Here is a 27,649-nt window from a genome sequence, read left to right as displayed (position 1 = left end):
TTATACACCACAGACACTATTCCCGTTCACACATACACAATGACAATCCAGAAATCCCCCATTTACTATCGAACCTCCCTAGCTCGGATAAGAGCTTGACACACAGGATTGGTTCTTTTACATTCTGTTCCCTGAATGCAGTGAAGATTTCATACGCACACTAGATCTGCAGTGGCAGCCTTCATGACCACCAGACCAGGACATTTCCGGCGCTGCTCTCACATTTCTCAGTACTGCAGATTATGTTTAGCTGTGTTTGTACTATGACACGATATCCCATTAATAGTATATTTTGATCGGTATCTAAAATATGATTTATGCACTCGACTTCTAAGATTGTATGGCACAGGAGGGGTTCAGAAGCAGGGCCGGCTCTAGGCACCAGCAAAGCAAGCACGTGCTTGGGGCGGCACAATTCCAGGGGCGGCATTCCGTTTTTTGTTTGTTTGTTTGTTTTTTGCTTTGGCAGTTGCACTCCTGAAGCTTGGGGCGGCAAATTTTTTGCTTGGGGCAGCAAAAATCCTAGAGCCGGCCCTGTTCAGAAGAACCCTACCTCCCAGACAGTTTCACACCCTCATCCACAGAGATGCAGTAATCAGGACAGTGATAACAATCCATGGGGGTTTAGTGAGTCTAACCACCCTAACCATGGAGCTGCCATTCATGTAGTCTGCCCAGCTAGAAGTCCTGGCTGTCAGGAAAAAGCAGTTTGAGACAAAAGAATACACATTGAGGGCTCACACCCGATGTGGCCTGAGAGGAAGGGGAAGGAAGAGACCCCCTGAATATGGTAATGGATCCTGAGATCAAGGAGAAGGAGGATACTAAATAAAGACAGACAAGCAGGTACAGAGAGCCCAGCATGACAAACGTAGGCCACCAAAAGGTGGGTTTTCTATAGCGAGATCACAGGCATTAGTTGTCTTGCTAGAAAAGCACATCTCTTTTAGCAGTGAGGATGTAGCCCAAGAGATGACAAAGAGAGAAACATGCTCTCTCTGAGTTAATGGAAGATAGGAGGACTGGCTGGTAGGCTTATAGCAAATGCTTGATCCTAGCCATAAGACATATATGTTTAAATTTGTTTTGCTTGTAAATAATCAGTTAACTCTAAGCTTTTACTCTTTTTCACTACTAAGAAAGCTGTGGGGTGTCTCAGAAATTCTGGCTGGTCATCCATGGATGGAGAGAGAGTCAATGAGGCTCCCGACCCACAGGGGCCTAGTTAGGTACCAGGGTCTGTGAACCTAGGAAACCACCTTGGTTTCCCATCCCAAGGAAGGCAGAACTTGCAATAGGCAATGAGGGCAACTGAGGGACCAAAGTGAAACATGAGCCTGAATTCTTTCCCATCCCTCACATGCAGCAACTTCATCTCTGTTGTTACAATATGTTCTTTTGTTTTCATTTATCTGTCCCTCTTGAATCAAGCCTGCTGTACATATAATCTTTGTACCAGTATAACTATGTCACTTAGGAGGTGATTTTCTACCAAAATAGTTAAATTGGTGCAGCCTGTAGCGTGGACACAGTTATATCAGTCCTTCAGATATAATGCATTTTTATACTGATACAACTGTGTCCAAACAAGAGGGGTTTGTACCATTTTAACTGTACTGGTATTGTTAGAGCAGCACAATTTTCATGAGTAGACAAGGCCTAGCTCTCAAACTGTTGTAAGTTTGGGTGATTCGGAGTGTCTAGTCTGTGTGTGTCAAATTGTGTTTTGGAAATAGCTAGTACTTGAGTCATATTTACTTTACACTCCTCATCCTGCAAATCCTTGGAGAATATTTAGTAGCTCTCTGGAAAGGATGTCTGCAACGAGGAGCTCTTTACTGGGCCTGTATTTCACATTTAACGAGTACTTTTGCGATTTCACAATCGTTTTCTGAAGTCTAGGTGGTGCTATGAACAGACCAATAGTTTAATGGTCTATTTCAGCCTTGACTGATTTCTGCCCATAAGCGTATTCATGAAACCACTCACTACTCAAAACAATTTCTTTTTCTTTTTCAATCTGAGCATAGTTCTGGTGTGCTTCAATCAGTACTTTGGAAGCATAGATTCTAAGGGCAGCTAGGACAAATATGATCTACTTTTTCCTCCTGCCTAACCCAGAGCATATAATTTCACTCAGTAATTCCTGCACGGAGACCACTGGGCGATCATCTTGCAGAGGGACAACCACCAAACTCTATGGGCAGGCATCTACTGAGCATTTAGGCTCTGCACTGTTAGCATCAAAATATTGCAGCATCTATGCTCTTTTTAATTCCCAAAAAGCTTACTTCTTGCCAGTGACACACCTTCTTAAGCAGCAATTGCGTGGGACATGTTAGAGTCTAGGTCTACACTACAGCGGGGTTCCGACCTAAGATACGCAACTTCAGCTACATGAATACCGTAGCTGAAGTTGCGTATTTTAGGTCGGCTTACCTGGTGGTGAGGACGGGGGAAAGCCGACCGCTGCCGCGCTGCCGCCGACTCCGCTGCCGCCTCTTGTCGAGGTGGATTTCCGGAGTCGACGGCAGAGCGATCAGGGATCGATTTTACCGCGTCCTCACGAGACGCGGTAAGTCGATCCCCGATAAACCGATTGCTACCCGCCGGATCGGGAAGACGTAGCATTGGTTTAACATGCCTCTGAATCTCTGTAAACTCTCCTTATTTTGGGGTATTTCTATTAAGACAGTTGCCTTCATTTATTGACTTCCTTGCAAATATTTCGTTTTCCTTTGCTCTCATACAGTAAGCATACAAGGCCCAGGACTGCTGCTATGTGAGTACTTGCTATTTCCAGTCACCTACTGTCTGTCAGGATTACAAAAAGGTAACTATCCCTGTCAGGTGGCAGGGTCTGATAGCCAGCCAGTCCAAGGGCTGCTGGTGACCCTCCTCCCCAACTCAAACACTCTAACCTTTCACAACCCCCCTGCAGCTGCACAGGGGCACTCCACACAAAGTCCCCTCACCCCAAACTCCAGGATTACCCCATTCTCAGTGACATGCCATAGGATCCCCTCCCCATGCACACAGATCCAATGACGCTTTACAGAGTGCCCATTTCGGGGTGATACACTACAGCAAACCTACCCCTCCATCACGACAGTACAGACACGTCTCCCTCCACACGTAGTGATGCACCCCAAGAGCCCATGTCCCCACAGTGTGAAATACAGAGAAACCACTGCTCTGCTGTCTGACATCCCGCAGAAACTTCCCCTCCCCTTCTCTCCACTCAAGCCATACCCCACGGAAACCTCCCCCTTCCTTCCCCCACAACCACTCCCCACAGAACCCTCCCCAGGGATGCATACCCCAGAATACCTACCCACCCAGCAGAAAGTAATTTCACACCCCCCACCCTGGAAAGGACCCCCTTGCCCTGAGGCCTCTGAACAATCATACTGCCGACCAGCATTCCAGAGCACTTCTCCCATCTCGACAGGGCCTCAGCCCCATCCTCACCACACACAGGGACATTCCACAGAATCCTCAATAGAATGACATCCCTGCACCACCACACTGTCTAACCCTGATCCCCTGGCTAACCTCAGCAGCAGGCATACTCCGACAAACGGAAACCCTCGTTCAGGTAGCTCGTTGACACCGGGATGGGAACAGGATGCTTGGGTTCACAGATGACTCGGGGATGCTCATTTATTTTGGTTGTTGGACGCCAAACAGGACACAGCCCCTTAAAATAGTGAGATATGGCTGCACTGCTTATATAGCTTGTCCTGTCACATGACAGGATGGGTGTACACAGAGTTTTGCCTGTGGTGGTCTCTGCTGAAGGACAAGCTACTGTTACTATGGTAGCCAACAAAGATGTGGAAGATAAAAATACCCCACAAGCAACTGGACACAGATCCGAGCAAGCAGATTTTATAATAATAAAAATAATTGGTCAACATTTTTTGTGTTAAAATATTCCTGTCAGAAAATGCAATTGTCTTAAAATCAAAACTTTCTGTGGGAAAATGTCAATTTCAGTGATTTTTTTCAGTTTTACTATCAGGAGAATTGAAACGAAAACATTCATTTAGAGTCGACATTTAAAAATGAAACAACATTTTACATTTTGAAATGGCAGCTCAAAAGAAAAATGCCATTTCAAAATGTTGAATCATTTTAATTCGCTCAAAAATGTTGATATTTTTCATTTCGGCATTTTTTAATCAGACAGATTTCCGAATTTTTCACTCTGCAAACAATTTTCAATATTTCCACTTGCTGTTTCAATTCTGAATGGAAACTAATTTCAAAATGTTGAAACTTCCCGAGAGACAAAAATTCCTGACCAGTAATAACAGCAACACAACCACAACAATCATTATCTGGTCCTAATGCATGCAGCCAAGTTAAGAGATGGTGTTAAACTCCTCCCCACGGGTGTTCACAGGGAAAAACTTTCTGAACACTTCTGGTAGACGCCTGATAATCAGTGATCAGTGATGACCTTTAAAACATATTAATACTATAAATGTCACATCTACCAGAGTGCCTTTGGAAGCTTTTCCCCTCTGCTATCAAGCATTTCATTAATATTTTGCCAAACAGGCAACAAACAGTCAAGAACCCAGGCATACAGGCACTTTAATTTTCATCATACAAGAGCTTTTGCTGTTGTTGTTTAGTGTTATTGCTATTTGCTGATGGAATCATTTCTTGTTTTATCCCCCAGACTCTCACTGTCCTCTCAGCATGTGTAAAATTAACTTCCATTTACAGCACTGTAAGCCCACAATACCCCACACAGAATTAATGTTATCTGAGGCTTCGAATAAAAGAAAAAGACAAAAAAAAAAAAAGATGGAAAAAAAAAAAAAAAAAAAAAAAAAAAAAGATGGAAAAAGACTTTCCTTGATTTGCTACTAGAGTAGATTTGATCTTTAAGTCACTAGGGAACATAAATAGAGAAAGCGAAGAAGCCAGTCTATAGAATAATTTTTCTGCAACTCTGTTTTAAGAGCAATATTAGGCTTGGAAAGGGTCTTATTCTAATCTAGATGGTGGCTCAAACCAAAACACAGGACTGGAACACCAGTGAACTTCTGTGAAGTTTGGATCCACACCCCCAAGCCACATCTTGTTTCTATCTCTATAACACCCATGCCAAGCCCATAGATTTAAAGCACTGCTCCCCCCCCACCAACCCCAACACTGGATCTGTCCAAATCCAGATCTAAGCTCATGCCTTTGATTCATCTCCAGCAGAACTGGGCAGGAAATAGTTTCCCAAATAGTTCCCCACCCTGAAAAAAAAAGATTTCAAAAAATTTTCCCATTCCCAATTGGGACAAAAGGTCGAAATCACCAAAACTTTCACAAACTGACTAATTTAAAAAATTGTAGTTTGGGTCAGTTGAAACAAAAGCATTCTGATCATTTTAAAGCATTTAGTTTTCATCATGTCTCTAATTTTTTTTCAACCTTTTTGGGTTTTTGCCTTGATTGGGATTTTGACAATTTCAGAATTTTAGTTTCAACATTTTGTGGAGTAGGGAAATTCATCAAATATCAAACCCTTTCCTGTGAAGTTTCAGTTCCGATGAATCGGTATTTTGCAGCCAAAACCCCCCACAAAAACAGTTGTTAAATTTGGATACAAGATTTGGACACAAATCTGACATCAAGAATTATAACATTCAAAAACCAGTAGGAGAACACTTCAATCTCCCAGGACACTCAATAACAGACTTAAAAGTGGCAATTCTTCAACAAAAAACCCTTCAAAAACAGACTCCAATGAGAAACTGCAGAACTGGAATTAATTTGCAAACTGGACACCATCAAATTAGGCCCGAATAAAGACTGGGAGTGGATGGGTCACTACAAACACTAATTTCCCCCTGCTGATACTCACACCTTCTTGTCAACTGTTTGAAATGGGCCACCTTGATTACATTGGCCTCATTAGCACTACAAAAGTGATTTCCACCCCTTCTTGTCAACTGTTGAGAATAGCCCACCTCCACCTTAATTGAATTGGCTCGTTAGCACTGACCTTCCACTTGGTAAGGCAACTCCCATCTTTTCATATGTATACTGCTTACTGTATTTTCCACTCCATGCATCTGATGAAGTGGGTTTTAGCCCATGAAAGCTTATGCCCAAATACATTTGTTAGTCTCTAAGGTGCCACAAGGACTCCTCTAATATCCAGTTTTCTCTTCATTATGAGAGGAGTGTACACCTACCACTGGATCAAATACTCCTCGCTTGAGAAACATTATTTACTTGATGTACAATTTTTGTAAGCAAAGAATACTTGTTAGACCCAAGTGAAAAGTATTTTTTGCATGAAATGCCAGACAGAAGAGAGTTCGTATTATTAACCCTATTGCTAGAAAAGAAAAATAAATAAAACCCCAAAATCACTGGTTACCAATGCAATTGCAGGAATGTTACTTCCAAAAAAGGAAGGCAGGCTTTTTGGATGGTCAGAGGAAACTTACTGACAAAAAATAAATGCAAAATTTGTAAAGGTGATGACTGGATCTTCCAATTCAGTGACTACTTTGCACATTCTTTTTTCATGAGAGCTTTTGCTACATGGTTTCCCCGAGTCACAATTTTTTTCTGGTATTTTTCCCAGCTTTGCAGCCAACTTACCATATCGTGACATTTAGATGCAGTGCTAAGGAAGCATTTAGCCCTCTGGTGCTTTGCAACTCCTCCTTTCCTTACATACACTTGAACCATTGACTATAAAATGGGAGCACGTAGTGAAAACGCAGCCCCTCTCCAAGGGCCCAATTACATCGACTGCAATTCAATGTATTTTACAGTCTTTGGCAAGATGTGCCTAAGCATTCATTGGGAACATCAAATCATCGATAAAATAAAACATTCTTCCATTGTTTTACTGGGTTTTCAAAGCTTCCCTGCAAAGCCGGGATGACTCTTTTGTTCAAAGAGAAATGACATTGACCACAAAATGAAAGATAAGCAAAACTGGCTGGGTGGGGCAGGTAGTTTTGCAGAACCTTGTTGTTTGGAATTTTGTTTTTCAAAACCAAACCTAAAACTAGGGTGGTACGTCTTAAAAGCAGCATTTTATCTGAGCTCCAGTGTTTATAGTGTTGGGTAAATGATCCCTATTTTGGCCCATTTCTAAATATATGTGTAGTTCAGAAATTAAACTGAATGAGAAAACCAGAAAGAGGGTCGAAAAGGGAGATATGGCTTCATAGCATCCCAAAGGACTAAAAATGCATGAATTAGAAGAGTGTTTGTGTGTGAAAGGTAACCAACCTTGGTGAAATATCGCATCCTTGCTGCATAAAGGCTCCCAGGGAGAACCAAAGACTGTTAAATATCCCAAATTCATTAGTCTGGTCACTGGGCGGCTGGTCGCGCCCTTCCTCGAACTCCTCAGTATGCCATTCATAAGGGCTGAAGCGGCTGACCAGGAAGAGGACAACGCTTACTCCAATGTAGGCAAAAACAATGCACATCCAAATCTCATAAGCCAAGGGATCCAGAAAGGAAAAGACGCCTGGCTTGGATTTTTGAGGTTTTTTTATCATGATGGATATGCCCAGGCTCATAAATGGCTTGGAAAAGTCTATGACTTCTTCTCGGACGAGGGTGATGGTTAATGGTGCAACAGCCACATCAGCTCTCTGAAAGGAGAGACAGACACCAGATACACAGATTGTAGATTACATGCACTAACACACTCCATCACCAGCCTTCTCTTTCGCCAGCCTTCTACTGTACACTCCCAATCCACTCTCTGATTTCATAGGAAGATTTAATCAGGAGAAATGAACTACTAGAGAAATGCTAAAAAAACCCAACCCCATCACACCAGCATGTTATTTCCTTTCCTATTATTACTGATTGCAAGTAGGTTTAAAAATCAGACATCTTTCCTTTCCCAGACAGTCAGGTTCTCTTGTCTGATTCATCCATTGATGTCACAATCTAAGGCTAGTGACATCTCATTTCACTATCATGTTGCACAATTAAGAAATGACAAAGTAACAGAGTCTTATCACACACACAGCAGAAGAGACAGGAAGAAAGTCTACTGCCAGGATGTTTATTTTCAGCAGGAGATGCTTTTCTATTGCATGACTCATATAGATGAAGGGAAATATTTTCAAAAAAGCCAAAGCCACTTTTGAAAATGGGATGAAGGCTCCTAATTCACATGGGGCCAGATTTAGAAAGGTATTTAGGTGCCTACAGATGCACCTCGTGAGAAGTACAAAAGTGCCTAACTTCTATTGACTTTCATTTAGATTTTCCCAAAGGCGAAATTGAGACTGTCCCATGGAAAATGTTACTTTTGCAGAAACTGCATTTTCCATGTCAGAAAATCATTCCAATGGAAAATTCCCAACCAGCTGTAGTGAGTAGTGGTCAAGCCATCCAGCAACCAGATATAAATATAAGTGATACGATGCACGATAAGGATAGAGAGAGCCCATTTTGGTGTTAAGAGTCTGACTAAGCAACAGGCTGAGATTTCAAACTCAACCATTTCTAGGTGCTACTCCTTCACAGCTATCAGAAAAAAGTTGACAAAATGGGTGTGCTCTGGGTGTTGGTTTTGGGGTAGGATGGCTTGGTTAATTACCTCTGAGGACTCCTTTAAATTGCTACTCTGCAGTGGGAGAAACTCTCTGCATAATTGTACGCTTACCTCCTGGAAAAAGGTTGATTATATTATGCTCCAGATGCTAGTTCATTAAAATGTATCTTGTAGGATGGGAAAGGTCACATTGGTTGCTGTGGGCTCGACCTTAAGAATGATACTCTAATTCCATGGAAACTGACTGCACTAATAGACATCTAACAGCAACAAGGCAATGGTGACATGATGAAAGGGTCATATTGTTCCATCAAAATGAACATGAAATAATAGAGATGTAGCTGGGGTAGCATTAAAAATCCAAGCAACACATAATGATGGAAACATTCAAAACATGAAAGGGAACTCAATAAAGAGAGATATAGACAGAAAGGGTACCATTTGGTACTTTAATAGGACTACCATCTCCTGCATTTGGGTGCATAGTTTAGTTCAGTGCTTAGGGGCACTAGAGGGGTACACAAAGGTGCTGATGCACAAACTCAAAATTTGGATGCCTTATTGAGGTGCTGTAAGAAGGCCCATTATCTATCTAGTTCTTGAAAGGACTTTGACTGCTGAGGGCAGGAAATACCTGAGATGAGTGAGAGTCAAAACTCCTCCCTGTCCTGATTTGTCCTAAGTGAAGCTGTTCTCGGCTCACCTGGAAGCCGGGAGTATTAGAAAGCTTTCCCAACCAAATCTTGCAGAATTTGACAGTTTGCCTAATCAATCAGTTTGCCTTTGGGCCTGGTAGCTACACTTTTTGAGGTCTACTCTTAATCAATTCCTGTAATTATGAATCAATGGACAAGGTTGGAAACTTACTCCATAAACCAGCTCTCCCACCATGCCATTCCATGCTTTATTGTCAGGGTCCCGGGCTCCATACTTCCCATCGCTCACTATCTCCAACCTGTATTGGTAGCCAACATGCTTAGCGATCTCAGCAGCAAGCTCCACGCAGTAGCCTTCATACCTCTCGTTGCCTTCAAACTGGTTGGCATTCTTCTTGAGCATCACATATGGATCTTCCTGGCAGAGAGAGGACAAGTTAGTGAGCCAGGCTTCCCCTTTCGCCCCCAGAGATGTTCAACGTGTGTCCTGCTCTCAGGAAGGGAGGCTAGATACGATTCTCAATGCACTTTCAAAACGCTAATGCCGGAATCATTTACAAAGTGGTTCGGCACAGCCTGTTCAACAAAAGTTTGGGCTAGTAAGTTGCCCGTTTGAGGTTTCTATTGTGCAGAATTTGGTAGCAACCCTAGCTGGGGTGGACCTAACCAACAAGGAAAACTGATAGGAATTCTTCAACAATCTTTGGCAGAGATTCCAAAAGGGAAATCATGCCTTCTACCTGAGGGTCCCTTAGCATTTCACAAACAACTGAGGCCTTGGCTACACTTGGGGATTCACAGCGCTGCTGCGGCAGCGCTGTGAAGCGCAAGTGTAGTCGCGCCGCCAGCGCTGCAAGAACTCTCTCGCAGCGCTGTAAGTACTCCACCTCTCCGATTACACTGGCGCTTTACAGCGCTGCACTCGCTGCGCTCGGGGGGGGGGGCGTTTTCACACCCCTGAGCGCAGCAAGTTGCAGTGCTGTACAGCGCCAGTGTAGCCAAGCCTTCATCAGTCAATCTCTGTGAGATAGGCATGTACAGTGGTGCATTATGTCAAACGTTATGGAGGCGTCTATTGCTGCTCCATAATACTGGCTGAGTTGAGTTTTGCTCTTAAAGCAGGGATTCGACCTCTTTGTTATGTCTGAGGAATACCGTGTCTCCTTCCTAAAATTACAGCACCTGCTCTGTGCGTGCACTATATAAACTATTGCTACAATGTACCTACTTTCCCTATGTTGATGTCCCTGCTCACTGCCTGCCACACTTCCTTGTAGTTCTCTGTGTTAAGAGGGGAGACATCTTAAGTACTTGTTTGATTATAAGGCAACGGCAAGTTTTTATGGGCCACCACTGGAAGCTGTGATTATATGCAACATGTATTACAGGGAAAGGGGTACACAGCACAACAAGGAGTGTGAGCGGAAGAGAAAGGAGTGAGGGAGACCTGTGGATTAGACATGCAAGAGAACTTACTAGAATAGTTGTAACTATGTAAGTCCGATTCTGTAGAGTCACGGATTCATTGTCACCTTGGGAATCTGTGGCTGTGGGAAGAAACTTATCATCTTCGTTCCAATAACCAATCTGTTAACGACAGAAAGACCATGAAACCCTGCTGTCCTCCGAGCCTGTTCCTAGGACAAGCCAAGAGGAGAACAATATACCAATAGGATTGCCCTGCCAGCTTTAGCTGTCTCAGGGTGTTCATCACCAACCAGACTTCTACTGCTCCCACAGTCCTGACCTCTTTCCCCGTCTTGGCCTTGAAAATCCCAGAAAAATCATGACACGTACTGTGCATAATGTACAGGGATAAGCAATAACCTCACGATAATAATGGAAGTACCTCAATTTCCCCCAATACTTGGGGAAATAAATAAATAAAAGAGTCTCACATCACTGTATGCTGACTGCTGGTAAATATGTTTTTAATGGTGACCACTGTTAATGTATGATGGTCTCTCTAGGCTGATACAAGTCTTGTGTCACACCTCAGCTCTTGCACAAGTGTAAAATTAAATTCTAGGATGCCTTGCAGAACCAGGACAAGATGGGGAAAAAAAGCAGGAGACTTCTTAGAAAGAGAAGAAAGGAGCTGCCCCGCTGCAAAAAGTTTAGAGTTGCACATGTAACTAAAAAGCTGTAAGGGGCAGAATTCTTGGTGTTACTCTGTGGTTATTAATAATCAGGGATACATTCCACGCTATCACTGCTCACAGGCAAAGCAGACAGCTGGAGAGTATCAATAGGAAGATCATTCTTGAGGTGATCTTATTTGAAGGCTTGATTTTTTAAGAGGTTTTCCATCATATCATGTTTGGATGAAGTTGCATAAGCTCTGCTGATGTGAAAGGGATTTCTTACCACATGATGTGGGAAAGAGTATTATTACAGGGCAAGACCAAAAACCTGTGGAGGGCAGATTAGAGATCACGGCAATGCAAGAGATATAACCTAGAGAGGCTTCTCCTCTCTTTACTGCACAGAAAAATGGAAAGTGTGTGAGGAAAGAGCTTCCACACACTGCTCTAGGGCAGCACAAATGGAGAAAACACATATTTGCTTGGCATTTCTCACCTGATTGATCCCATATACAGCTCATGTGTTGGAAGTAAAGGGCACGGGACTTGCAAGTGAGGGTTTGATTTTTTTGCAGTAAATATACAGTCTAAAACTGTATCTAGTACTTCTCTGGGACCTATCTTGACCTCACATTGAAGGTAACAGCAAAACTCTCAGTGACTTATATGGGGCAGGATCAAGTCCTCTGTATCTTACACTCATATACTGGTTATTTATGTATTTGTATTGTGGTAGTGCCTAGGACTCCCAACCAGGGCTCAGGACCCTACTGTACAGACACAAAATTCATATCTAATAATTTAATTCATATGGCCACAGTGAAGGGAAAAAAATCTCTTTGACTAGTAAAGAAGGTTTTCCCCATGCAGGCCTCCAGGGGGTCGGAGTGAGCCAGTTGTTACCAGAATAAAAAAAACAAAACAGTAGGCAATACTTCCCAAAACGAATAAAACATGTCAGGAAATGCAGTTCTACGGGCCCTTTTATGATGGGCTCCGACTTCACATCTGAAACCAGCAGGGTCAATACGATATTGTGTGATATTGCTTCTGTTGAAATGAAATGTATGTGCAGCTGTCAGATCTAGATGATGAGGTCAAATTAGATGATCCTAGTTGTCCCTTCTGGCTTGGGAATCTATAAACCATATGCTATTTTCCTCCTAATTAAACATCCATGTATTGTTTTTCAGTTGCTGACATAAATCCCACATTATTTAAGGTTTAATAGTATTGATTCTGTTCAGTGCTTTTGGAGCGGAGCCCGGAGCTGGAGCGCGGAGCAGCTCCGGAGCAGTGGAGCTGCAGGTTTTTGCCTGGAGCTGGAGCGGCACTGGAGCACAGCTCCAAAGCCACGATTCTGTTCCCTGAATAGTTCCAGCATTCTTCATTCTCCAAACCTGTTTAAATTCCAAAGGACAGAAGGAAAAAAAATTCTCTCTCTGTTTGAAAGTTTTCTATATGGAAGAGGAAGATAAACACATGGAGCCTGATTTTCAAAAGAATTCCGCACTGAGTGAACACACCACGTGCTGAGCTCTTTTGAAAATCTGGCTACTTATTTTGGTGCTTAAATGGAAGCTGAACCCCTCGGAAAATCTGGCCCTGATTGTGAACCCGACTGAAAATTCTGGCGATTGTGTGGGATTTCCAAAAGCACTCCGCACTGACCTAAATCGGCTCCCAAGGACGATAGTGGTGTAAAACTCTCACTGACTTCAACGGGAGTGGTGTTAGGCCAAATGCTGAGCATTGTTAAAAATCTCCTCCATATTTTGTATGTAAGTAATACAACACGTTTTCTCATGTTTTTCTTCACTCACATTGAGCGATGGAGTTACCATTCATAGCTACTCTACTCATGAATTCTCCCTCTTAAGACTCATGAGGAGAAATGGCCTCCAAGAGACAAGACCATCCTGTGCCAGACACTTTGCCCACAGCTGTTAAACAGGAACAGAACCCATCCTCTCCTTTACCTTCCTGATCCCATCGTGTTTCACTTCGATCACGTGGAGGGTGTAGTTGGTCCGACGTCCTTTCTCATTAAACTGAACATTGCCGGTTAATCCTTCAAAGCGCACCTTAAAAGAATAAATATCAATGAGGAGAGCAACTTGATCAGCTTCTCATTCTGTGGTTGACTACCAGCAGTCACAGCAGATGGGAATCAGCAGAGTGTTACCTGCCAGGCCTGGAGACAATGCACTTGTGCCAACTGTAGTTTCATTCGATGGGAACAATGTGTGTCTATTACACTGCTGTTTTCACTTACTTACTTGGGACCCAACACTAAGGGAAAACTCTGAACTTGCTAGAGAGACAAGATGGATGAGGAAATATCTTTCATTGGATCAAGTTGGTGAGAAAGACATGCTTTCGAGCCACACAGAGCTCTGCTTCAGGTCTGGGAAAGGTACTCCAAGTGTCACAGCTAAATGCAAGGTGGAACAGATTCTTTAGCATAAGTAATTAGCACATATTCTAAGGGACCATTCAAGGTAGAGTGAACCGTTAACACCTCTGCAGTCATAGGACCAAAAGAGGGAGTTAGTGGATTACAGATTGTTGTAATAAACCATAAATCCAGTGTCTCTGTTCAGTCCGTGATTTTTACAGTCTATCAGAGTAATGAACCCTCACTCCTGGCCTTCCTCCAAGCTCATCATCAGAAGTAAGCTCCCCACAGACCAGGACACACCAACTTAAAGTAGCACCAGACCCTGCCAGAGCTACAGATGCAAAACCTACAGAGGTATCTCCACGGCTGCAATGATCAACACCCCCCACAACACACCTTTCAAAATCCGTGGATCCTACCCAGGCCAATCACACCGCGTGGTGTACCTCATCCAGTGCACTAAATGCTCCAAGAACAACTATGACAATTACTAAGCTCTCGAATGAACACATACAGGAAAATGATAAAAGATTGTGTGGGTCTCAAGACTGGGACAGCGGGGGCTTTTCAGATCAGGAAGATTAAGGTGCAGGGCCCAGTGACTGGAATAGCAGGGGCCATGAACCTCAGGATTAGGGAATATCAGTAGAGATTTGTGAAGGGAACACAGAACAATAGGCCACTGGATTGCGAGTCAGAAGAGTTTGGGTTCTGTCCTCAGCGTTATCACTAGCCCTGGGCAAGTCACCTCTCCCCTCTGTGCTTCAGTGTTCCTGTCTGTAAAATGGTGATAGCACTTACCACCTTTATAATGGTGCTTTGAGATCCTCAGAGAAGATGCACACACACAAAAAAGCAGTAAATATTGTAATTGTGAAGGAAACAACCTGCTCCTGTGCTATGCCTGTTTTCTAACCATGCCATGGGAGTTGGAACAAACATCCACCAAAGTTTTCTAAAACTTTTTCAGAGGAAGAGATGTGCCCGGTGGTATTTGGAGAAACAAAGGTTTTTCTTTCCACAAGGCACAGCATATTTATCTCTTGTGGGGAGGGGAGGGAGATTGAAGTAGCTTAAAAGACAGCAGCATTAGAAATTCAGAGTAGCATTTTTCCCTCCTTGCAGTCTCTGGGCCTGACCTGTAGATGACCCCTTTTGATATTTATTCTCTCTGGGACATTTTGAAACAGGACCTCGATGACTTCAAAATGCAGGCTAAATGATGCAATCATACTTTTCATTTTTCCATGCTGTGAAGTCATCTAGACTACACCAATTCCATTTACGTTTATAAATGAAATGGTAATGCTCTCATTTCCCCATGTGATGGGGTGGGAAGAGCGGTCTTTATCATAGATTCATAGATTCTAGGACTGGAAGGGACCTCGAGAGGTCATCGAGTCCAGTCCCCTGCCCGCATGGCAGGACCAAATACTGTCTAGACCATCCCTGATAGACATTTATCTAACCTACTCTTAAATATCTCCAGAGATGGAGATTCCACAACCTCCCTAGGCAATTTATTCCAGTGTTTAACCACCCTGACAGTTAGGAACTTTTTCCTAATGTCCAACCTAGACCTCCCTTGCTGCAGTTTAAACCCATTGCTTCTTGTGTTGCATCTCTGTTGGCGCCCTGAGAATACCCTCTGGCTTTTCAATCAAATCCCACTCCCATATTTCCTTTCTGATCCAAATTCCCTTCAAAACACAAAGATTCTGTCCTTTAATTAGTTAGAAGGGGTCTCTGTGAAGGGACTACAGACATGTTTTTCCACTCCACCTAGTGGTGAGAACATCCAAGCCTCAGGAATCATTACAATAAACTCTTGATTCCTGATCTTCAGAAGTGCCAAGTACCCACATGTAACTGAAGCCAACTGGAGGATTTAAGTGCCCAGACCCTGTGAAAATGAGACATTAGGATCCAAGTCCCTGCTGGCTCAGAGACTGAAAAATGAGGACTCGAATCTAGCTCTTGGTTAGCAGCCAAATGTCCAGATATGTAGTAACTAGAGCTGGTCAAAAGAATACCAGTTATTTTTGTGGGATTTATTTTTAATTTTTTTAGTTTCCTGCAAGAATTTTCTTTTTTTTCTTTCTTTTTTTTAAAAGAAAAACTGAAAACCAAAAATGTGATTTTCAGGCCATTTTTGAAAACAAAACAAAACAAAAACATGAAAGCTAAAACCCATTTTTTTTACACAAAAAGCCAAACCAAAAGCCAATTATTTTTCCTGAAAACCATTAATTTTATCAAAATGTTTTTAGTTTCCTGTTCTCTGCTGAAAAACTGAAAAAACAATTATTTTGGCCAAAAAAGCCATCTTTCACTGAAAAAAAAATTCAACCAACTTTAAGGCCAATTCTTTTGATTTAGTCTTGATGTGAATGCTGAGGCATATACAGTAATTTTTCATTCTTGCTGTTGCCATCAGTGAGACATTCCCCACCCTAAACAGTAGCAGAGGTTGCTCAGGGACTTCCTCCTGTTGAAGTGTCTTGAAGAAGTAAAGAAACAATTAAACATATCCCCGTGTGAAATGTTGCATCGTAAGGGCTGTCCATAAATTATGTTACACACTTTTCGGTGATTTTGAAGACCCACCCACCCCTTGTAACACTTTGTTACACTGAAACAAACATGTAAAATAACCCCTAATGTATTCTGTAATTTATGGACATTGCCTTAGCGTATGCAGGGGTAAATACAGAATACAGCATAATCGTCTAAGGACCAGTGTCATTCTGCTGAGAACCTAAATCTTAATAAAAAGGATAAAGCAAACTCAAAGCTTCCATCCCAAACAGCATGTCAAATAGTGACATCTGTCTATCTTTGGATGTGTTTTTATAAAATGCCTATTGCCACAGTGTGAATTATGTGTTTCAAATGTTTTTTTTTAATCAAAAGGAGGCAAAATTTTGATTGTTTTGATCAAATTTTGCTTCAAGGATTCTGGTTGTTCAAGCCCAAAACTCAATATTAAATTCAAAGGAGTAATTGAACCAGAAACATGGTTTGCCAAAAGCCATTGCATCTCTAACAGCTCTGCCTGCAAGCTGCAAAGAGTAGCATATCCATACTTCTTGGCTGTTGTAGCATTTCTCTTGGTACACATTTAGCCCCTCAGAACTGTTCTCCATAGGTTCTCGCTCAAGGAGCTACCAAAAAGCAAAGCATTGCTTCTTTTTGTAAAGAGCTGCCCAGATTGGTTTCTAACCTGTTGCAGAGCTCTCTGAATGTCAATCCCTTGGCCCCAAGGAACGGCTGGATTTGCAAGGCAGTCTCCAGCATTCCCACGACGGGAGATGTCAATCCGCTGCCTCCGCAGGCTCTGGAAAGCCTCCGCCATCACCCGAACTCCATCGTAAGTAAGAGCAGATGTGTACTAGAAAAGGAATATGGAGAGGTGTGTTGTCTGTTAGGGTGAGTTGAGCTTACAGTTATCTGTCGGTTCTTCTCCCAAAAATAAAATAGAGTTCCCAGAAGTTCCCATCTAAAGCCTCACATTATTGCTGCAAGACAATTTATTCTATTTTCATCCTTCCATTTAATAATTTTCTGTACAATAGCATCTGGCTTCCTGTAATCTCCAATGTCTTGTTGACTCCTCGTTTCCAAGCAGACTCTAGACAAGAACATAATTTTCTGCTGCAGAGCTAAAAGGACTTGCTGTCTTAGCCACCTGTTCTCCTACCTCAATTGCCTTTAGAATGACCATCTCTCCTTTCCAGAGAAAAGTACCTTAGTCATAACGCCTGAAGAGTGCTTAGTGTTAACAGACCCATTACCCGAGTCTTTCCACTTAGGTCATACTGGCCTTCAAATAAATTGTTAAGGGCTACTTTGTGTGATGCATGAAATTTCAGGTGCATGAAAATAAGTTAAACCACTCATGGTAGTCATTTATGGATGCCAATCCCTCCGTCCCCACTTTTTAAAAAATAATATGTTGATTAAAACAGAAACTATGGGGGCCAGGGAAAAACCATAAACTAGACTGTGACTATTAAGAATTAAGGCTGGCGTTCACTTTCCCATAATAACCTACTTCTCCAGTTGTTTGTAACTTTCTCAGAGAAATTCCTTTAGGGTTGAAATTCCCCTTGCTGGGTTTTTGCCCCAAAGAGTCAAAGTGTGTGTGTGTGTGTGTGTGTGTGTGTGTGTGTGTTTAAATGTTAGAAAAAATTGTTCAGCCACTTCAGAGTTCTGTTTGTGTTAGAAATAAAATATTTATGCCCGATATTGCACATACTGATTTGAAATGTTTTGCATGTATGACAACATCTGAATGGATTTTGTTTACATGTAAGATATAATAAACAAGCCAAGGTTTAAGAAAATTAGCCAGAATTTTTAAATAAAAGTGCCCAGGGATCCTTAATTTCCACCTTTAACTGGCAGAAGAATTGGGCAAAAGAGACCTCAGCTGTACACATCTCACCAAAGAGAACATTTCTAAGAGCATAGCTGCCTAGTATTACAGTGACAGATCTGGGTAGGAAATTGAGATGCTGGAAAATAGGTTGTGTTCACAAATATGTTAGCTAGCATGTTTGAATGAACATGTTTTTAAATGCAACCTTTTTTCCAAATCTAGGCAAAGCCAAAGTTCTGGACTGGGAACTAAACGCTTGAGCTTCCAATTCAGAAGTGAGAATGCTGGCAACTGAGCTCCACGGACGCTACCTAAAACAAGTAGCTTTCAATACCACTTGCCTTTGGCTTCTTCCAGTCAACTCGAGGATGTTCTCTGGCATCACTGTTCTTCCACTGTTGCATGATCCTTGCTGGAACGGTGTCTGTGTAATTCACCAGCTGGAAGCCGGTCACATTTGCTCCACTCTCCTTGAATTTTACCAGGTCAATGTCCATGAATCCCTAATGGAGGAGAGAAACAAAAGGAGAGGGTCACTGGACAGGACACAGGCCTGGAGAAAATGGTTTATTTATAAATAATGGAATGTCCTGTGCCTGGGTGGATAGTTCTTGGATTTCAGGAAACTTCTGTATCCATTAATGTGTGTAGCCATCCTTCCTTCTCTCCGAAATCCTGAATTCAAACCAAAGTTTCTCCTGGAGTTAAACTGAATGAATTTCCTTTTCTGCACAGGCAACAGAGAATGCCTGAGTTGGATGATGACATGCATTGCAATGCAGCAACATTAACAGGCATAGTAACAAGAGCACATTTTCATTAGAGGAGGTTGAATAATGGAAAAAATTATTCCCAAATAATGATTCAATGAATGTGCCAAAATTTGCAGGGAGTATTGGTTGCAACAAATTATTCAGCCAGCTCTAACTTTTATGCACTCAATCAAACATCAACGGATGGATAATTCACTTTCAAATTATGGTCTTTAACAGAAGGAGACCTGATGGAACAATAATCTTTCAGCAGAGCAAGAGGTAAATATTCATATTGACCCTGTCATAGAAACAGATCTGTTAAAAAGACACTGTCAGGTTATAATATTTTTGTAATTTTTATTAAAAAGAATACAACCAGTTACCTACATTTTTTTACTCTTTGAAAGATTTTAACTGAAACCTATTTCTTTATTTTTTCCCCCTCCACGTCCCTCACACAAGTATATGTGTGTTCGCCCATACAAACACACACACAGTTGTTGTAGAGTTGCTCACAAGGGCTGCACTGCCAAAGTTGATTTGATTTTTTAAAGAAAACCATTGAATCATTCTCTGTGAAATAAAAGCAGATAAAGAACCAGATGGACTTTGCAGGCAGATATAAGGGGGCGGGGGGAGGGGGAAAATAGGTCAAATCTGAGGCCTTCTAACTTTGACAATATTCCCTTTAAGACCAAATACATGATGGACCAGATTCTGGCTCCCCCATGCTCTCCTGGTGCTAACGTGGAGCCGACAGGCAGAACTGCAGTGCCTGTGCTTCCTGCGGGCAAGCTCCAGAGGCGACAGGAGTAAAAGCACCACCCACACCACTAGCCATTCTGCAACGAGCATGGCTGGGTAGAGCAGGGTGGTGCTAGTGACAGAACTTGCTGCACCCCCAAAATGGAGGAGTAGGGGCTGCTGTTCAGCACTATTCCCCAATATTCCCCTCCCCTCCAGACTGTGCCAGTCGCCTGTATTCTCCGCAGGCACCTCAGCACCTGAGATTCTCCTCCCCCATCTCTCGACACTTCTCATGCTGCTGTGACATACAAAGCCAAAATACAGCCCCCCCTCTCCTCACCAAAACCTGGAACATATGCGATTAAAAATGGTGCTCTCTGGCAGCCTGATGCAGAGCCAATGTAAAGACTCTCATCAGCTTCAATGGGCTTTGGATCAGCCCCTTAAATGGAAACAATTAAAGGAACAGGCTGATTGCAAGAACAAGAGATGAGAGGCTATGTCGGACTAAGGAGAGTCGCAAATGTTTTAACTGGAGCTTTAAAGACCCCTTCTCTTCCAGCTTTGTCTCAACAAATTTAGTATCCATCTGCTGGCTCATTTGGATTTAGAGGTACACATTCTGTATAGATGCTTTTAAAAAGTTGTTTTATTTTGCTCCTAAGTGCAGCGGTCTAAGTAAAAAATGTTATTTTATGAGATACAAATTCCTCAGAATGGTAAGTTAGTACATTTCAATCCCCTCTGTCGTCCCCAACGTCGGGGTTTCAGAAACCCAGGGCTGTGACAAATGAATAGGGAATGCAGCGGAATACTGTCTGACATCTTAATGCATGTCAGACCAAGTGGTTTCTGACACACAGAGCTCCCAGGGTTCAGAAAGAGTGCCATAGCTGTAGCCAAATTACACTGTCATTTGGCTTCTGGGATGTGCTCAGGGGAAAAAAATCCATCAAAGGAAACCCTTGACTGAAAGCAGCTCGTAGCTGGGTATCACCAGCTTCTCTTCAGGAAGACCATAAAAGCATGAAGAAAAGTCCAAGGTTGGAGCAAGGTACCAGCAGGAAGACACTACTGGGATCTTAGAAGCGTCTCCAAAAACAGGCAGAAAGTGGGCAGGGCATGAAATGGCTTTGGAAACTGGCTAGATGGTGGTGGCTGAGAATACTGTCCTGTCCCCTTTACGTTTCCTCCCCTTCTGCCTAAAGGGAGTATTGTTTATCTATCTATCTATCTATCTATCTATACACACACACATACTAAATGTGAGTTAATGGAATTCACCCTGCAGAGCAGGAATCCTCTGCAGAATCGGAGGTAAGATTGAAAGCTTGAAAAAAAAAAAGAAAGAAAGAAAAGAAAAGAAAAAACATTGTCTTTAAAATTTATTTAACTTCCTTCCCAACATAATTTCTAGGGTAGGTCTCGGGGTGTGGACAGTTTCAGAGAATTTTAGGCCAGAAAGGACCATTCGATCATCTATTCTGACCTCCAGTATAGCATGGGCCATTTAATTTCACCCAGTTATCCCTGTAGTGTGGACTCGGTGTTTCCAAATCTGTGCTTGAGCGTCCACACTACCTTGTGCACCTGGGTTGACCCTTGCTAGACCTGGGTTTCAGAGCCATGTGAATGTGTCCATACTGCACTATGCGGAATTTCTGACTTGGGTCTGATATTTGACCGTCATTCACACTGCAAAATGACAGGATTGGATCCGAGTCACAGCAAGACTTGGGTTCTGACCCACCCTCCGACGCAGGAGCCTAGGACCCGCGTCCTGAGAGCTTGCTGACCCAAGTAGACTGATTTGTGGGGGAAAGGAAGAGGGCTCAGGCTCAAACCTAAGTCAACGCTTGGGCTTCACATGTGGTGCAGACATACCCTAAGTGACTTCCCCAAGGCCCTATAGAGCCAGGCTGAACCCAGATCTCCTGAGATGCAGTCGAGTGCTTTAGCCACAAGACCTTCTTGCCTCTCAGTAGCAGGCTTTTTGCTTATGTGAAACTTGACAAAGCAAAACAATTGTTTCCAAATTATGGTAGATCAGACAGGTCCGGCTGAATTTAAAGTAGCACCTGCCATTGCAATGTGCTGGGGATTCACTCTGAAGGGAACAAGATGCAGGGTGTTTTAAAACGAGATAAGCCTGCTGTCTCCTATTATCTTTGGGCTTGACTTCTTGGGAAAAGCATCTCTCCCCATTCCCATCACTGTGTATTAATGAAGGGGCTATTTCTAAAGGAGGCCATCTGTCCAAGTCCCTTTCCAAGATGTCTTCCAACAGAAGCTGCCTTCTTCTCTTCCACACAATCGTTAATGTGTCAGCTCTGATTACGACAGCAAACTATACCTGTCCTCACTGTAACAAAGGAGAGACAGAGGGAGAAAGAGATGGTCTGAAAGAAAGTGAGGGAAAGAGGCAGAGGCACCATCAAATAGAAACACCGATCCTCAATCTGCTGCAAAGCAGGCTTTAACGTGGTTGGGATCTATCCCCCCGAGGATTAGCTCAAAAAGGGAATCTTTGAGCAGTATGCAGGAACTGTAATGGCTCCTATGCCACCTCCCTGCCAGCTTCCTACACCGAAGAGAGACGGGGGCATGGCTGGGGAGTTCCTACACTTCGGTGATCCCTGAATGGTGGAATGGTGACATAATGTAGAGCAACCTTTAGGGGGCTCTACATTGTAGAAGCAGACTAGCCTGCCACACATATTTTCACCAATCCCATCCTGAGCTGTGCTGGCTGCAAGGAGGCCAGGGTCTAGCAACAGAGGAAGAGGGGAATTTTGTTTCTGGAAGAAACTGGAGTCTGAGTGCAAAAGAAAATTGCTGACCAGAGATGTCAAATGAGTCCTTTACTCTTCTCACTGCAAAGAATGTAGATTTTGTTACAGTCCTGACCCTGGATCTATTCCACTCTCAAAGCACAACAAAACTGAGGAGAACCACACTGCAAAAATGAACACATTAGAAACAATTAATATATGCAGTCATATTAATGACAATTTGAATCACACATGATGGTGACGTGGGCCATAAAGCTTTTATTGGCACGTGTTTCTCCTAGTAAGATGTGGTAAGCTTGCTTCTCACGAGGGAATTATGCAGAGTATCTTTAAAAAAATATATATAGAGAGAGATATACCTATCTCACAGAACTGGAAGGGACCTTGAAAGGTCATCAAGTCCAGCCCCCTGCATTCACTGGCAGGACCAAGTACTGATTTTTGCCCCAAATCCCTAAGTGGCCCCCTCAAAGATTGAACTCACAACCCTGGGTTTAGCAGGCCAATGCTCAAACCACTGAGCTATCCCCCCCTCTTAAATGAGTGTGGATAAAACCTCCATAGTACATCCCAGTAGCATGTATTACGTGGTATATACCCAATAACATAAAAGCTATATTAGAATGTACAGAGTCTTTAGGCACCTCATTGATAAATATATTGTCTCTTTCTTCTGTATAGCAAAGCTGACTCATAAGTTCAGCTGTACAGATCTCTCGGGGAGAGGAAACATCTAACTGACAATTTTAGAAACTTAAAGATAGCCCCAAATACCTCTTTCCAACATAATAACATAGTGTTCACAAGGCATGTAGCCTTGGAAACTTTATCAGGATCAGAAGCCAGTGCTGTAAATACCCCACTGGAAATCTGCCAGGACATTGGACTTTAAACCAGTTACTGGTGTGGTCTGAATAGAGGGGATCCTGCATCCCCGACCAGTAACAATTTGGGGAGAAGGAAGGGTTAAATTAAAAAGGAATCTTGCTGAAGCTGCTCAGAGGTTTAGAATGTTAGAATTTTAGCTCCATGTGAGATGGATTAGTGGGGCAGTCAAAGGTGTATGATAAACGCAGTTTAGCATATTCTATATAGGTTCTTATACCACACTTATCACCATAGGGGCTGAGCGCCTGAACCTTATCACATGGACATCATCACACTACCACAGCCACACATATAGCCATATGGGAAATATTGTGTATCATACAGCCTTCTGGAGAGCGGATCTCAGCCTGTATATTGAAAACTGTGTTCTCTAGTGCCACACTGACATGTGCTGATACAACAACGTGGGAAAAATTCTTACCTCTGCCAAGCTAGAGAAAGTGACTTGTTTTTTGCCTTCACTGCCACCCTGGGATACTCTGTCCCACACACTCACCCAACCATTTCCAAGCCAGGGCATTTTCTAACGAAAGAATCTGAGCTGATGCTCACAAAAGAAAGAACACTTTAGGTGGCAGCAGTCCTTAACGATTTACCTTTTAGACAGGTCACATGAGTGTCACTTATTTTTAGACAAAGATTCTCCTCTGAGGCTCTGCCTGACAGAGACCTGATGATCTGCCACTACTGATAGTGGCCAAGTTAAATCTCTTGCATAAGAGATGGAGAAACATGAATCCAAGGTTACGCAAAATGTCAAAAGAAATGAATCCCAGGGGTTTCTAAGCTTACTTCTCTGATACTAATGGTTGTGCTCCTCTCTCTGACTTGATAGGCTGATGCTTTTAAAGACAAAGACCAGAACTTAAAAAATAAGGCCCACAAAAACAAACAGTTCCTCTACTGGCCAAGCCTTCTTGATCTCTAAAAAGAAGAAAACACAAAATACTTTGTACCGGCAAACCTGACTCAACATGGGAGCAGCTCCTCGGCTGCTGTAAGCCGGTCAGCAGAGCTCCACGAGGTGAGGATCACGTTTTCGCGGGTTTGCTCAGCTGCAGAACAGTTTCATTTTATTTGTGAACACAAAGAGGCAATTTTCTCAAGTGGAAAACAGCTTCTCCCTCCCCCCGCCGAAAAATGGCTATTTCTGCAATGGAAAATACCAATTTTCCTGCACCCATGCTTGTAAAATTAAACTCAGTATTTTTGGTGCAGCTTTACTGACAGGGCAAACTACTATTGATTCATCGAAGTGAGCTCTCTTTTCCTGTTCATCACTTGTCTGATGCCCCACAGGATGGGGACCACTACCCTAAAAGAACGTAGCTGTACAGCAAAGCTGTTTGTTATCACCTTTCAGCATCAGGAGCCATGCACTAGGATCCAGGAGCGCACACTAGGCACGACATGTACAGCCACGGCGGACATGCTCAATCTGAAGACTGGCTGGAAAACAAAGCCTGGGAAGCCTTTTTCTCAGCATAAATTATTTATGGTCCATGCTGGCTGAGTAGGAAGCCTGCTCATAGCCAGCTCCAATCCCTCTGCCCTTATGCACAGATTAAGAAAACAAACTACCTGTAGTAGAAGATTCTGCCTTCTGCCTTGAGAGTGTGTGACAGAGACATAGCTCAACAGTGAGAGGGAGCTGGAAGTTTTTTCTGTCTGAGGTACTTATATGATCCCTGTGACAGGTGGCTGGTTCTGGTCCTTGTAACTGCAGCAGGTCCGGTGCCCTGTGCCAGAGCAGGTGCTCCCAGCTGGGCCAATTAAAGGGACAGGGCTACACCTGGGTTGTAAAGGGGTCACAGGGCGTCTTAGTGAGAAGAGAGCTGGAAGGGAACAGGACTGGATGTGAGATGGCACTGTCTGAGGGAGGGTGAGCCAGGGAGATGCAGGAGCAGGATTGTCAGAGTTCCCGGGGAAAGCCTGAGATGTGAAGGGTGAGCTGAGGACCTGGTTTGTTTATTTGTGAAGTTAGACAATAAAACTGCCTTAGAGAGACTGTGGGTCTGGCTGTGAGTCATTTGACAGCTGGCAAGAATCCCTGCCTTACCACAACCCCCATTACTGCACCTGAGTGCCTCCGCCTTTAATGTATTTAGCCTCACCCCTGTGAGGAAGGGAAGTGCCAACATGGTTCTATTCCCTGTTCTGCCAATGGACTATTGGGTGGTCTTGGACAAGTCATGTCGCAGCTCAGTGCCTCAGTTTCCCCACCTGTAAAATGGGTATAGTGCTACTGATCTCACTTGTAAAGCCCTTGGATATCTACTGATGCAAAGGGCTAGGTAAGAGCTAGGTGTTGTTTTATTCACCATCCCCATTTGGCCACACACACACTTTAAGTCCATAAGCAGCCTGAATAATGTTATTCCAGGTAAGCTCTTTAGTAAATGTATGCAGGATTGGGACCTAACCAACTTAAAATAATAATAAAAAAATCAAATACTGAATAAAAGCTGCAGTTAGTTGCCTCTCTAAAACTTGCATCCTTCCTCCAGTGGAACATTAGCATTTTAACTCTAATTATATTGTCTCCACTGAGTGCAGGGTCAGTACCGGGTCAGAATAGGGTAATTATGTGTCCATTTTTGTCTTGTAAATTATAGTGTTATTCTGGGACCGAAAAAAGGCATTTAATTGGTAGTTTAAAGTTTAATTATCAAAGGCCTGATGGTACCTTTTCACAGAAGGAGATGCAGGAGAGCAAAAACTACTATAAACACTGCACAAGCTCGTCTGGCTGACCCAGGAACCCCCTGCTCCCTTCAGAGGGAATGGGATGTGGCCTGCAATTTGGAGGTGTCGGGGGCCTTGGGAAAGCACAGGACAACCTCACAGATCCAAAGGCTACCTTCAGGGATGGTCTTTTCCTCCAGGGTCACCCTCCCCGCTCTCAGGGGTATAAGAAGCAAAGCAGAGTTAACTCTCTTCTAACCACACTAGTTCTGGTGTGGCACTACTCTAGTTTCCCTGTGGACATGGAGACAGTGGCAGCTCCCCACCTACCACGTCACCTCCTCTCACATCCACAGAGCCCCGATTATAGGATGTGTGCAAAGAAGGGCTTTGGCAAACTCTCAGGGAGCAGGAAACTCACGGCACAGCTGCTGTAACTTCGCCACCATCCACTGTATCCCCCTGTCTCTGTTCTCCACCCCAAGGGGGAGAAACCAGCCCCAGGTCCTCTTTTGGAACACCTGACAGGCCTTCCACAGGAGGGTTTTTGAGACCGCGTACACAAACAGTTTCACAGCTATAGGTTATAGGAAGAATAAAGGGATCTCAGCATGTTGCCATTAACAACAGGGGCTCAGAAGGCTCCTGGGATTGCTAATGGGATCCAGAACACTTCACTTCTGGGACACAAATTCAAATGCAGTTCAGGTTGGTAGAGAATGAAAGTCATTTCCCCCAGCTGACAGCGGCTCCTAGGACTAGATGAAACAAGTTGGAAGATCTGAATCCAGAAACCAGCTACCCAGGACACCAAAAATACTACCACAGAATTGGCATTAATTAACACCCCTGTGGCAGCTTGGCAGAGAGGCCAAAGAATGAATGAGTCTGGAGACAAAACCATCTTCTCACCCCTGGAGATAGTCTCACCACATCCTGGCTGACACGCCGTGGGAGGGACGCTCGTGTTTTTGGTACCCATACGGTGGAGAAATAAAGGTCTTCGGTCTCTATGACTATTAAAGCTGGATCTTTTCACAGGCACAATATTCACTAACTACAAGAAAATACCAAGCAGAAAACCCACGAAAGAGGCAATAAGGAAGAAACAGTATTCAACTCACCAAATTTGCTAGAATGTAGTGGTATCCTATCCCATTTTTTTCAAGCTTGATGATCTGTAATGTCAAAAATGTTTCATTTAGAACATAGTTTATGCTAACAAATAAAGAGAGCATGGTTTAGCTGGTTACCGCCTGCCCCATAATTCCCTTCCCAGCTATGCTTTAAATGAGACAGCTTGTGTGAGAACAGTCACAGTAAAAGGTAGAAGAAGAGCAAAGCCTTTCTAAGGGGCATTAAAGTGCTGTGAGATCGGCATCTGCATGTATGAAATGAGGCAAAACAAGTTCATCCACCATATCCCACAAGCAGGGAGAGCGGAGTATCTGAGTCTAGAAATATCATGTGGATTCAGGAGGTGAGACATAGTTGGTTACCATCATCTATTGGAATAGAGGGGTCCCCATAGGGAACCTATTGTTCTGTGAATGCCAGAAAAACACCAAATGTTACTTCCAAAATACTGTACACCTCAAACCACCCATATCTTGCCTGATTCAGACCGTGCCAAATTTAGTGCGACTCAGACTTAGGTACTGTAGGCCTGATCCTCTAGTACACTGGGGCTGTTGCAGGCCAAATGCCCA

The 27,649-nt window shown here is 43.2% G+C and overlaps 1 protein-coding gene across 3 annotated transcripts in view; it reads right to left on the bottom strand.

The window, feature by feature from the left end:
* GRIA1 (glutamate ionotropic receptor AMPA type subunit 1) overlaps nucleotides 1-27,649 on the bottom strand; it is a 79,347-nt gene that overhangs the window by 44,299 nt on the left and 7,399 nt on the right. For all 3 annotated transcript variants that reach the window (XM_026659361.1, XM_026659359.1, XM_026659360.1), the window contains exons 3-9: nucleotides 27,065-27,118; nucleotides 18,415-18,576; nucleotides 16,916-17,083; nucleotides 13,271-13,375; nucleotides 10,684-10,794; nucleotides 9,419-9,625; nucleotides 7,264-7,634 (exon numbers count right to left, since the gene is read on the bottom strand). In XM_026659361.1, coding sequence (XP_026515146.1) covers nucleotides 7,264-7,634; nucleotides 9,419-9,625; nucleotides 10,684-10,794; nucleotides 13,271-13,375; nucleotides 16,916-17,083; nucleotides 18,415-18,576; nucleotides 27,065-27,118 — 1,178 coding nt within the window. The remainder of the gene's footprint in view (nucleotides 1-7,263; nucleotides 7,635-9,418; nucleotides 9,626-10,683; nucleotides 10,795-13,270; nucleotides 13,376-16,915; nucleotides 17,084-18,414; nucleotides 18,577-27,064; nucleotides 27,119-27,649) is intronic.

Source organism: Terrapene carolina, unplaced genomic scaffold (genome assembly GCF_002925995.2).
Source record: "Terrapene carolina triunguis isolate 2854851 unplaced genomic scaffold, T_m_triunguis-2.0 Scaffold629, whole genome shotgun sequence".
Classification (NCBI taxonomy): Eukaryota; Metazoa; Chordata; order Testudines; family Emydidae; genus Terrapene; species Terrapene triunguis.
Note: the sequence above shows the minus strand (reverse complement) of the source record. Positions and strands in the feature narration are given on the sequence as shown.